Below are 12,498 nucleotides of genomic sequence, written 5' to 3'. Positions count from 1 at the left end.
GTGGGGAAAAGATACCACATAAGTACAAAAAACCCCAAACAAAACAAGTCCTTGTTGTACCAAATGGACATTTTAAGTAGAATTATAGAAGAAGATTTATATGTTAAACCCTAGAAAGTCACAGTATAAGTTGCAGGCTGTATTAAGAAGTGCTGCCATCACTCACAGCATGTCTTAGATGAGCTGCACAGAAAACCTAAAGTTGAAAAGAAGCTTATAGATGTTCAATGCTCCAGTGTTAGGATTACACAGGAAGAAAGAAGCCTAACGTGCAAAGCAATTTTATTTCTTTCATGCAGACAAACAGATCTTACCGTCCACCTTGAGCTCCACAGGGACACTTTGCTGGGTGCGAATCTTTCCCACCTTCGTGTTTCTTATTCCTTGGCAGTAGTATTTCCCGCTCTCTTGAACTTTGGTATTCCACAGTTTTAATTCCTGCCCAGTCTGTGAGAGCTCCTCAGAGCCCCTGAACCACAGGTAGGTCCAGTTAGACCTGTGCACATCAGGAATACTGCATCTCAAGTGTGCTCTCTCCCCCGAGAAGATCCTTGAATGTCCTGACACCAACTCGATGTTGGCTCTGAAAGACGTCTCAGTGGGAACTGCAGAAAAAAAGAAGAATACGTTTAAAGGATCTATTTTGGTAATGAGTGTAAATCCTGAGATCACTTCTAAAATAATATCTGTGCAAATTTAAAGTATTTTTGTAAAGAATATTTGGTCCATACCATGAGACACTACAATCTGTGAGAGTGCTGAAAAAACTGAAAGAGAAAATAATCAAGTTTAAATGACAGTTACATCAGGTCAGTATGTAAAAGTACATTTTCATTAAATGAGCTGAAGAAAACTCACCAAAGAGAGAGATGAGCTTGTCCATTTTGGAGACTCTTCAAGAAACAGAAGCCGATCGAGTATTTATTCATTTTCACTAAAAGGAGAAGTGAAAATGCTTCTTCCCCCCTTTGGGGTGTAACACATGAGGACTTCATCTTTTCCAAACAATTTTCTACCATAGGCTAAAATTAGTTTCATGGTAAACCACATCATGTAGCAAATTAAAGAACTTCCCCTCCCTCCTGTATCTGACCCCTGTTAAATAGCTCTGATATGTTGCACAGTTCTCCCCAACAACACTTTTTTTCTTCTTCTGATTAATGTGGAAAGTTGATATTTTCCAGATTTAGCAAACACAGTTGTTCTGTTTATTTGTTGTATCAAGCCAATTGAAATAATGCAAATTTTACACTTTATTATTGTAGTACTGATGCAGTAGTCTGCTATGAGCTTTTTTTCTCTTACAGCACTGTGTAAAAGCCATGAGTCACCCCTCGTGCCTTTATATTTTGCCAGGAAAATGGGAAATAGGTCCAGCAATTTATTGAAATGTGGAAATGTACACGGTAATACACCACATGAGGCAAAAATAAAATTTGTACAATTCTAACAAGCTTGACAGTTAATATTTGTTATGACCTTTATTCTTTAACACAGTCAAAACTGTCTGAAGCAGTTTTCTTTTAATTTCTTTAAGCAGTCTTGAGGAATAGTTCTCCGGGCTTCTGGAAGGACACTATCGTCAAAGACTGATAGTGTCACATTGTGTGTGGTTTCTTTTCTTTCTTTTTTTTTAAATCCAGATATGGTCTTACTGAATTGGCAGCGTGACAATATTAAGCTGCTGCCAATCAGTTATTTTCCAGATAGTGGCCATGACGGAGCCTCCAACATGTTTTGTTTTAGATGCATGTAGCCACTCACTGTTGTATCCTCCTACATTCTTTTAAATATATTTTTGGGGGCTTTTTCTGGCATTATAGATAGTGCAGTGAAGAGTGAAAAAAAAACATTTACCATTGCATTTTTCAAGTTACTAATCTGCTGGGATTTTCCCAGCACAACCATCTCTAGAGTTTACTGAGGTTAGTTTAAAAAAAAAGAAAGAAGAAGAGTTCATATCAGGGCAGTTCTCCAAGTAAAAATGCTTTGCTGATTTCAGAGGTCAGAGGAATGCTTTGAACTGATAGAAAGGCAACAGTAACTCAAATAACCACTCTTTACAACCAAGTCATGCAGAAGAGCATCTGTGACCAAAAACCTCGAAGCAGATGGTCTATAGCAGCAGAAGACCACACCTACATTATTGATAAGTGTATAATTAATAGAATGAAACTCCATTCACTGCACTGTTGAGCTGTACTCCTGAACTGTGAAATATTATTTGTTGCATTATTATTTTCTAGCTCATTTGAACCCTTCCAGTGAAAATGAACCGCAGAGCTTTTCACTGGAAGGGTGTGTTTTCTTGTTCTCTTTTTCTTTTCTTTGTTTTTTTTCTTTGAGCCAAGAGGTCTTAAGCAACAGGTCTCGAGGCTTTCTAGGTTTCGCTTTTGGTTTCTAGTCCACTCCTTACACCTGACCATGTTCACGGGAATGTGTTTTTTTTCTTTTTCTCTTTTTTTGTTACAGACAACATAACTAAGGACCATTTTTAAATTGTATCTTTAGGCATTTTGTTATTAAACCTCAGTAGGGCATGGAGTGTGTTTTTACAAATTTAAGGAAATTGGACAAGTGCACGGTGAAAGCAGAAGATGCCTAAAACGCTATCAACAGCAGGATTACCAGCCACGTCATGAAAAACACATCCTTAAGATATGCTGCCAAGAAGCCACCCTTAAACTACCCCCCCCCCCCTTTCCCAGATATCATACAGAACAGTAGACACAGCTAAAATTCTGGGTTCATTTTTCCTGATTTTGCATGTCAGGAACTTCAATCCTGACATGCAAAATCTTGACCATCACAGTCATGTGAAAAAAATTAAAAGGAACCACAACAGTCCATTTTACTTTTCTATTTTTATTAACCACACACCCATAGATGCAAATATACCAATACTGCCCCAATAAGTTACATTTAAATAAAAGACAGTATTCTGTTCATTTCTCCCATGTCACACAACAACAAACCTATAAGGTAACAAAGACGCGGTTTAAAATGTTTTGAAATACCTGATAAATGGCTTCTGCATACGGTGCAATAAGAATTTATTCAAGCTGTTAGTTTATGTCTGCATTAAGAGCTTTTTCTCAAAGTGAATTTTGACAGCAGCCGCACACTGACTGCACTGTTGCAAATTCTCAACAACAACAACAAAAATTAAACCTGGTTGGAAAGGGAAACTTTAGCTCGCAAGAAAAGAAAAATGTGCCTCACATAATTCAAACAAACTTTCCTAAAAAGCTTCCTCCACTTCAAGACTGAGAAATTTAAAAAAGACAGTCGAACTAAATCTGTGCAACAAAGACGCTTTTAACTACTATACTATCAACGAATCTGCGCAATGACCTTCATTATTGAATGAAGTGCTTTAAAAGCAAACAAAAGTGCCATAAAATAAATTAAACTGGTTTTCTAAATTCTCCATGAGCCTCTGGAGTGATTCTGCCTCATTCTTACAGGGAAACGGCATCGTGCTGGTTTTTGTGCCCAATTCATTCACCTTCCTTCAGCAGACCTGCTCATAATGCTCTCTTAAGACGTCAACGACCCGATCATTAAATTTATACATCTTCAAGCAAAGGTTTTGTTTTTTTTTGTTTTTAAATCTACTGTAAATATTACAGGATTATCATCTCCTACTGCATCCAGAGGGAGGATTAACCAACACCGTATAGAAAAATAAAATCACTTCTGTACATTCAGCTTGTGACTAGAATGAGGTCAGCCATGGAAAAAAAAAGTATTTCTACAGGTGTAACTGGAGGATTTGTCAACATTACTAGAACATGCAACACACACACACACACAGTTTCTCAACTCACGCACACACTTCCTTTTTCTGGCTATTTCTGTGAAGGGTTGTGAAACGCACACTAAACACAGCACACATTACAAACATGAGCTGGAGTTTCAGAGTTTTAGAGAGCGGCAAGTTGGTTATTGCATCATTGGGAGTTCCCTACCACCTCGTTTACCCCCACCCCGCCCATCTAAAGTGTAATGAAAATTATTGTTTGTTAGATACAACTTGGGAATTAAGGGCCAACATAGCCCGGAGACATACGCTTAAAATAAATCCTCATCTGATAGTTTGAGAGTTATTATACATGTTTAAATATCGTCCATTTTACCCTCTCTGTACATAAAGGGTGAAGAATAGCTGAGGTACTGAAGATGCCACAGTGGGTGACAAGCGGATGTGTTTCGGAAGAACTTGGAATGGAGTCACTCTCTTTCCACTGCTCAGCTGGATTGAGGATATCAGCAAGTCTAAAACTTTAACAGGAGCAGACTGTAACAGTAACAGACCCCTGACTGAGTGTTGCTGGACTCCAGGACTCCACCTAGTGGTGCCTGGTGTTCAAAATAATCTCAAACTTTAGTAAATGCTCTTATTTGCTTCCTGGTGGAGAGTCAGGAGCATTCATACCACTCTGGCAGCTGCAGCCAGCCTAGCCATGTCCACAGGTGACAGAAATCCACCACCAATGAACTGCTGATCTGTACGAAAGCTTCTACGCTTTGGTTTTTCTACAAACTAATTTACAACAAAATATTTCGCAGTGTTCAAACACGAGAGTGGCATCAAGCTTCTCATCTTACTCTCTCCAAGAAAGCAAATAAACGCACAACCCAAAAATAACAAACTTTTTCTTTTCCATTTGAAAGTGACATTGCTATAAGGTCTAGCTTCATGGCTTCTACAAGAAAAGGGTGGATGGAGCAAAGATTCTGGGAGTGTTGACTGGGATCTGTATCAGACAGCTGGAGGGAAAAGGGTCAGGGTGGAGTAAAGCTTTATATCAACCAGCAAACACTTGTGGCTGCAGTGGTGGTGGCAGGAGCTCATTCTCAACATTATCAGAGTCGATTGCTGATGAAGCTGCTGCAGCCCCACTCGCTGTGGGTGCAGGGGGGTTTTGCATGTCGGGTGGAAAACTCTCCAGAACGCTCTGCACTTTCTGCTCCACTTCATCGGTCCAGTCAATGAGGTCACTCTCCAGCTGGCGAGCCTTCTCGATGACGCGCTCCTGCCTTTCCCCGAGCCCCGTCAGCAGATCCAGCCTTTTGTGGACCTGACTGAGAGCGCTGTTGCTGGAGGAGGAGGCGGCTCCGGAAGTGAGTGGCCAGTTTGGGGACGCCTGGCCCGACATGTAAAGCTCAAACTCCTCAGAGCTCAGGTTCAGAGACTGGCCATCCAACTTCTCAATGAAGGCCACTGCGCAGCACTGGGAAGACAGGAAGTAAGAGTGATTTAAAAAAAGAAAAAGAAATCTCAACCATGGATGTCATCCGTGGTTTAAATGTCACTAGTCGGTAACAGACTTACTAGTCCTTTAATTTTAGAACAGCATGCGTCATTCATAACGCACGACACAATCTTGATAATGCACGATGCGAGGTGAAGCACAGACGCACAAGCGGTATATTAATTTTTCCATTAAGCAGTTCTCAAATTTAACTTATTGAGGGATTCTTAGTTTTACTAGTTGGTTAGCCTGATTTTTTTCCCCTCATTTAGTCGAGTAAGCAATTGATTGCCAGGAATTTTCCCTAATTAATACTATCGGTATTATTACATCAGGAGGAGGTACAGCTTACCAGCACTTCGACATCTTCTTTTACAACGCTGTTGAACACATCCATGTGATCTGTACACCGTGGTGTTTCAATTATTTTGGAGCATTTTGTTTTTAAATCTATGCAAATGGGATTTTTTTTTTCCAAATTAAAAGTTGCTACAAAGAAATAAAAAACTGATTAATAGAAAAATGTCATTAACTAAACTGACTAAACTACAAGGATTTTGGCAATTTTTGTCAGAAAATGTTTTTAAAAAGTGATGACTGAACTTTAAAAGGTGTAGTTTTGTATTGCTGCTGAAGGATGCTGAATTTTACAGAACGTCTCTGACTCAGCCATCTCTTATAGCAAAAAAATAATAGAAAACAGGTCAGAATAACACAAAACAACCTCAAAGCACTAACCCATAACTGAAAAACTACAGACAAACACCGATAAGCCACATAAATGCACTTGTTGTACTAATTTCCTCACCAGATTGGTGAAATAGTAGCCGTCCTCTCCAGTCATGAGTCTGCTGGGGTTGCAGAAACGGGTGATGTATTGGATGTTGGAGTGCAGTCGCGGTGGGTTTGCTTTCAGCACGATGTAGATCAGTGTGGGGAGGAAGTCGTCTGCAGACGCAGCCTCTTTCTTGCTGACTTTGATGGCATTGAAGATGTGCTTGCTGCAACGAGTAATGCATCCCAGCTTGTTCTTGGGAACGCGCTTCGAATCCATTTCAATCACGTCTGAAACAAGAGAAGACAAACAGAGCATTAATCTGAAAGTTTTGTCCTAGCAGCACTATAAGGAAGGTTTCTACCAGCGTACTACAAGCTCAGCATCCTGCAGGTCCTAAGCATCAGTAGCATCTTTGGACAAAAGCTACAAGCATTAGGTTAGATGATGTATCGTATCAGCCCTCTGTTCAAGTTTATTTTTAACACATGCAAAAGTAGTCTGAAATTTTTTTTACACAGAAGTAAAAATTAAAAGAAGAATAAATATTATTTTCTGACTTATGTCCACCACTCAACGTAGTTTAACACTCTGGAGTCTAGTGTATAACTGACCATTTCAGACTACTTTTGATTTCACCTTTATATTTCAAATGTATAAACTGTTTATCTTTCCTTGTTTGGTATCATTCTTTTCAGCACAACTTCACAGTTATTTTCTCTTTTCGATTTACTGTGTTAACACAACTGAACTAAAAATCACAAAAAACAAATCAATCAATAAATAAAAATAAAATACATTTTTAAAAAGTAGGAAATAGTTACATACATAAATAGTTACGATAATTACAAACTTGGGTGTCCACATCGCCCACCCTCCCAGCAGGGTGACGACAATACCCCATCAGCCTTTTATAGCTAAGGGATAAAAAGCATGGCATAAATTATTTATCTGTCCACACTTAAGAAACAAGCTGAAACTGAGACTCAGCAAAGCTTTGTCTTGCTTCTACATCATCTTAAATTAGTCGTGTGATCTGGACGCAACGGTGTGTCAGACTACTTCAGAGGGTTAACACACAAGTTCCTTTCTCTTCCCGCTGTAAGTGGAAAATAAAAGTACTGTCCTTCTTCTAATGTGTGCACAGCACTGCTCCTAACCCTCTATCCCCGACTGCATAATCAGCCAGGTGTCACAATGTTCCTGTGAGAGCGCGAGATGTCCTGTTTTGTTCTTAAACAAAACCGAGTATGAGACAAACCTGTGATGGCTTTGACTACGCTGTCAGAAACCTCAGGGATCTCCTCATCTACAGGAACACACAGCATCTCAATGGTGACCCAGTGCAGGGCTCTGTAATAAATCATTCAGTACTTCAGTCCCAGAGTAGTATGCAATATGCTGTGTTTTTACCTGCAGCAGTATTTCCTTGTTATTATCAAAAAATACATTTATTAAAAAAAAAAAAAAAACTTCTTTTAAGTGTTGTGACGACTTTTGTCTGCGAACCTGATCCTCTTCTGAATTGCCAGGTCTTTCTTCTCATCATCAGTTGTTTCTGGACAGAAGGCTTCCTTGTAGAGACGAGTCATTATGTACTTTTCGACTTCATCCATAATACACTCTACTTCATCAGACGAACCTACAAAAAGAAGCCCAGAGAATAGAGATATTAAATCAAAATCATACCCAGTAATACTGTTAATATTTTTCATTTAAAGCAGATTTTTGTTGGGTGTAAGAGTGACGCAGCACCTTTGAACTGGGTCTGGAGGCGCTCTGAAAGGTTCTGGTAGAAGTCCTGCACGCACTCTGACAGCTCATCAGCTCCGATGTCCTGAATTAGGAATAAGAAATAATATAAATTCAGCCTTGATATAACTGGAGTGTAAAACTTTGATAGTCTTGAAGATATTACCTGCAGAAAACACAAGGGCATATTAAATGGATACATTCATAATACATCTGATCAACAACATTTACTAGCAGTTCTGCCTGAACTTCAAACTACTTGCCACGGGAGCGTGACTGTTTTATCTGCTGCTCCCATCATCGCTGCTGCCATTTCACTTCAGTTTGAATCAACTCTCAAGATTCTCACAAAAGACCTTCAATTTTTTTTCTAACCTGTATTTCATTTAGATTCACTTTTTTGTATTTTCTATTTAATCGAGCTCATTCTTCATACCAATCTGAGCTTCTTTGATTTAGAACATTGTATTTGTTTTTCATGTTTTACCTGCAGTAACGCAGGGATTTCCCAACTTTTGGGTTTAAAAAAAGTAAATCTTTCCTTACAACACCAAAATACTGCCTTTATCATTTGATTTGAAGCCAATTTGAAGTGGTTAACTATAACTGCTACACCAGTGTTGTGTGAATTTGAGTATGAACATGAAATGAAAACTGAATTTTCACAAACAGTTTTGAGTTATTTGAGTCTTGTATATCTAATCAAAACCCACCCGCTTGTAGACCATGGTCTCAGTGAAGGCCCGACACTGTTTGAAGATCTCCCTGCCAGACTTCAGAGGCTTAAGAAAATCAATAAACTCTCGTGTCGCGATATCACTGTCCACAGATGACTTTCGGCTTGTGGATGAGCTGGGGCTCGGGCTGGACTGCGGGTCAAAAGGTGCAGCATCTGCAGAATGATAATTTATTGTCACTTTAATCAGTTACAGATACTTCAAGCATGTATTCTTAATAGCTCAAAACCACATACAGCAGCTAGTGCTGCACCAGAACACATTTATCCAACCAGATTGTATTTAGGTTAAACTAAACAGGTCTCTTCAACAAGGCAAAGATCACCACACACAAATCTGTGCGTGTAGTGATTTTCCAGCTAAACGGGTAAATTGTAAAGCATTAAGGCAAAGAAATACTTTTACTGAAACAAACTCATTTTCATTATATCCTCATTTTCTCAACAGCATTGTAAACTTTTAACACTATAAAGACACAAAATATAGATTAAAACTATAATAGCACTTCATAATGCAGCTCAGTAACAACATGGTAATACTGCGGTATCAATTTATTACAGAAACTAGAAAGTGCTTCCAGATAAAAAACAAAACAAAACATGCATCTTGATGTTTGGTTTTATAAGCTTCTACTTTCATTATTAGAGAAAATGCACATCCACTAATTAAAGGATTAAACATCATTTTTACATTATTACCTTCAAGAACTTTAAAGTAATCTTGAAGGTGGCTTATAACAGCATAATATGAAAACATCTGCCAAATTTACCTCATTATTATCAGCCTACTTCAATAATTAAATTAACTATATTAACATTTTAATCCAAACACTGCCCATGTTTTTCAGATATTTTAATCAGATTTCGTGGCAACTCTTGAAAGAGGAGAAGCTGAAATAGTTGTTATTGTATTTACAACCAAAGTTTTACTTTATGATTTTGCCTCAATATAATGCTTGGCAGTATATTTTCATGCATATATAACATATTATTGACTGTTAAAGAGTGCTGAAGCGCGTATTGAGAGGGAAACTCTATTAACTGAATAGCTTTATACTTGCTGAGGGAATATTCTTCTCATTGAGGTTTCTAAACATTTTCCACTAAATTTAACATAAAGAAAACCATTAATACTTTAACATTAACTCTCTTCAACAGGGCAGACATCATAACGCACAAACCGCTGTGACAAATAATGACACATTTACAAAATTACACTGTCAAACCACATGCTGGGTAATGCTAGCATGCCACGTAGCACAACAGCTGGGAGGAGCAGCATTACTACGTGAAAGAACAGTAAAGACAAATGTGGAATGAAGAAACGAGACCAGAATAAAATAACTTGTGACCGATGGAGGAGCTTTGTCTGCTGTTTGGAAATTTCTTCTTTTTCTCCTGTTTTTTTCTTTTCTTTTTTTCTTAATTCCTCAGCTTTAAAAATGACTCATTTTACTTAATTTCTGATCATGCTGCTCTCTGTGAGTGGGGCAGCTAATTAATGCTAACCAACCAGATGTTTAAGAATACAGTGACAACAAAAACATGGATTGCATAAAATAAAAGGACTCCTGTTAAGGATTGATTCTTAGTCTCTGTGCTAAATATTTTATTTTTGTAGCAGATATTAAATGTAGAATATTTATCCTTTTTTGGATTTATTTTATTTTATCGGGATGTTATTACTGAGCTGCAACATAAAGCCCTACCAGAGTTTCTAGCAGCTGCCTGTTTGCTACAATACGTACCTTTTTTTGGTGGTGTTTTTGTGGACGGAATAAAAAACTTTGTGACCGTGTTGACTTTGCTGGACTTTTCTTTAGTCTTTCTCTCCTCAAACTTGCTAAAAGGTGTAATGGAAGGCTGTGATTGGGTCTTCTGTTGTCGACTTGCATATGCTTCCTCTTCCTCTCTCTGCAACCTGTGAGGAAAAAAATTAAACAGAATAGTAGAACTGTAATACTGCGCAGCTGGACAGCCTACTGTAAGAGGAAGCTGAGTACATCTAGCGGTAAGAGAACAGAACAGCTTCTAACAAATTTGTTTTTCTGAGTAGTCTCACATAGGAGACAAGAAGGTAAACAAACCTTTCAGCGAGTGCCCAGTCCTCCTGAATCTGTTTTTGCTTTTCTCGCTGATTTTCTTCTCGCCAGCACTTTGAGCACAGGCCTTGCCAAGCAGTGTTGCCATAAAAACCACATCCTTTTTTGCATAGCAGCTCTGATTGGTCCAGATGGATCCCACGCCGCTGGCTCATCATTCTTTAAAAGGAAGGACTACTGAGTGGAGACAGAAGTGATAAAACTTTAAAAAGTTGAACAGCAACTGTTCTTTGCTGAATCTAAATATACTACAAATACATTCTATAATACACAAAGGCTGAGAACGTCATTCAGTCGTTGCAGCTGGACTTAAACTCCTTTATATTTATTTTTACTACTGTGAAACTTACTGTAGTATACGTTTTACTTATAATTATTAGTGAAGACGAGCTTTAATTTGAGTCAACTGCACAAACACATAACACTCCAAGAGGCCTGCAAAGCTTTAAGGCTACTCTATTTCAAAGCAGCTCTGTATATGCTAATGTTCTTCCCTTCATTTCATAATCGTTGTGTTTTGTTGATAATACATTACTCCTATTAGTAATGCTGAGAGGCGAATTTCTGCTTAACAAGCCGCGACAGCTTCATTATACGCCTTAAATGTGTACTAAGGATTCAAACCGACTTTTATTTTGGTCAGAAACTTTTAAAAAATAATTCTTCTGATATTAAAGTTTGCCGACTGCTGGGTTGTACTAAAGGAATGCCCCCAGCTATGAGCTAAGCTGTGATTAGCACGCTAGTAGTCGGTGTAGGACTCTGAAGCTTACCCTTTCCAAACACCGCTGTCTCTTAGCGACAAATGTTTCCTGGAGTTTCTAACAGACCCTTTTAGCCTATGTTACGGTCCAGAATGACAATTCAATAAGCTAATCTAAAGCCAGCAATGTAACCAGTGCTAACACAAGCTAATTACTGAGCTATCATAGCTCGCTAAGACTGCAAGCCAGGTCAACGTTACGTTACTACGTACATTTCGTGTCAACGTACGCAAAGCTTTCTTGTAACGCTATCTTCAGTTGCTCTCCAGTCTCTTCTTGGTGAATATTTACATTAGCCTAACAGCTAGCTTCGCCTCAAACCCATTTCTAGCTGTTATTTCTTCTTCTTCGCTTTTTAAAAAACATAGTACACAAATAACTTTAAACAGCTTAGCGCCACCTAGAGTAAACATTCAAGAAGTTTACCTCCGTATGAAGGAAAATAAAAAAATAAATAAATAAATAAAAATAAAATAAAATAAAATAGTAAAGCATTTGAAAAAATTTAAAATAACAGCAGCAATACTATAGGCCTACCTAAAAAGCACACAAAGGTATTTGCATTAGTATATGTCTGTTGTGTGTTATTTATTCAATATTCTTGACTTGTGAAAACAATATTGATTCATAATTTCTTAATCTTCATGCCAGAGGGAGAGCAGACAGTCGTGTGAATAGGTTTAGTCCTTTATGACTGCAGTGATTAGTACTAATACTACAGAGTAAGAAGGTCCTGGGTTCAAATCCAATTTGCATGTTTTTCCTGTGACTTTGAGGGTTCTCTCTGAGTGCTAGTCTTTTCAGAAATATTTATCAGTTGAGGCTGTTTTTATAATTCTGTGAACTACCACAATGGGTTTAAAATAAAGGATGCTAGCTTTCTAAATTTTAAGTACAGCAGGTCAGTAACAGTTCCTTTGGTTTGTGCATGTCAATTACCTTTCCTTGTTTAGAGTGCCTTCAAGTAGCTTGCATGTGCTTGGGCTTGTTGTTTGAAAGCTGTATAATTTGTTGGTCTGTTTAAGAATGAGTCAGCAAAGCAATACTCCTACTTCAGCCTCAGAGTGGCTTCATTGGTATCGAGTTATTTCAGGAAAAGAAAAATCACTGA

General features: G+C 38.2%; 2 protein-coding genes across 8 annotated transcripts in view; both read right to left on the bottom strand.

The window, feature by feature from the left end:
* The window catches only part of LOC102213306 (low affinity immunoglobulin gamma Fc region receptor III-B-like), a 17,146-nt gene extending 16,242 nt beyond the window's left edge, over positions 1-904 (bottom strand). The window contains exons 1-3 of one of the 2 annotated variants that reach the window (XM_005742146.1): positions 859-904; positions 732-767; positions 315-605 (exon numbers count right to left, since the gene is read on the bottom strand). In XM_005742146.1, coding sequence (XP_005742203.1) covers positions 315-605; positions 732-767; positions 859-883 — 352 coding nt within the window. In that variant the 5' untranslated portion in view covers positions 884-904. The remainder of the gene's footprint in view (positions 1-314; positions 606-731; positions 768-858) is intronic. The other variant, XM_005742145.1, reaches the window with a different exon arrangement.
* A 1,945-nt stretch (positions 905-2,849) lies between these two features.
* Positions 2,850-11,759, bottom strand: rabgef1l (RAB guanine nucleotide exchange factor (GEF) 1, like). Of its 6 annotated transcripts, none has more exons than XM_005742139.1 (9): positions 11,600-11,759; positions 10,609-10,800; positions 10,270-10,442; positions 8,499-8,677; positions 7,789-7,870; positions 7,543-7,675; positions 7,295-7,386; positions 6,067-6,323; positions 2,850-5,237 (listed from the first exon to the last, which is right to left on the bottom strand). In XM_005742139.1, exons 2-9 carry the CDS (start codon positions 10,779-10,781, stop codon positions 4,812-4,814), a joined length of 1,515 nt encoding a protein of 504 aa, XP_005742196.1. In that variant the 5' UTR covers positions 10,782-10,800; positions 11,600-11,759; the 3' UTR covers positions 2,850-4,811. The 6 variants fall into 6 exon arrangements, with proteins under 6 accessions (XP_005742196.1, XP_005742200.1, XP_005742198.1 ...); XM_005742143.1 differs by having other exon boundaries at positions 10,609-10,797; XM_005742141.1 differs by having other exon boundaries at positions 11,617-11,759.
* Positions 11,760-12,498: the final 739 nt, after the last annotated feature.

The sequence above is a fragment of the Pundamilia nyererei genome, unplaced genomic scaffold (genome assembly GCF_000239375.1).
Source record: "Pundamilia nyererei isolate P.nyererei 1_Seehausen unplaced genomic scaffold, PunNye1.0 scaffold00117, whole genome shotgun sequence".
NCBI classification, from domain to species: domain Eukaryota; kingdom Metazoa; phylum Chordata; class Actinopteri; order Cichliformes; family Cichlidae; genus Pundamilia; species Pundamilia nyererei.
The sequence above is the reverse complement of the archived record's forward strand: the minus strand, read 5'-3'. Positions and strand labels throughout refer to the sequence as shown.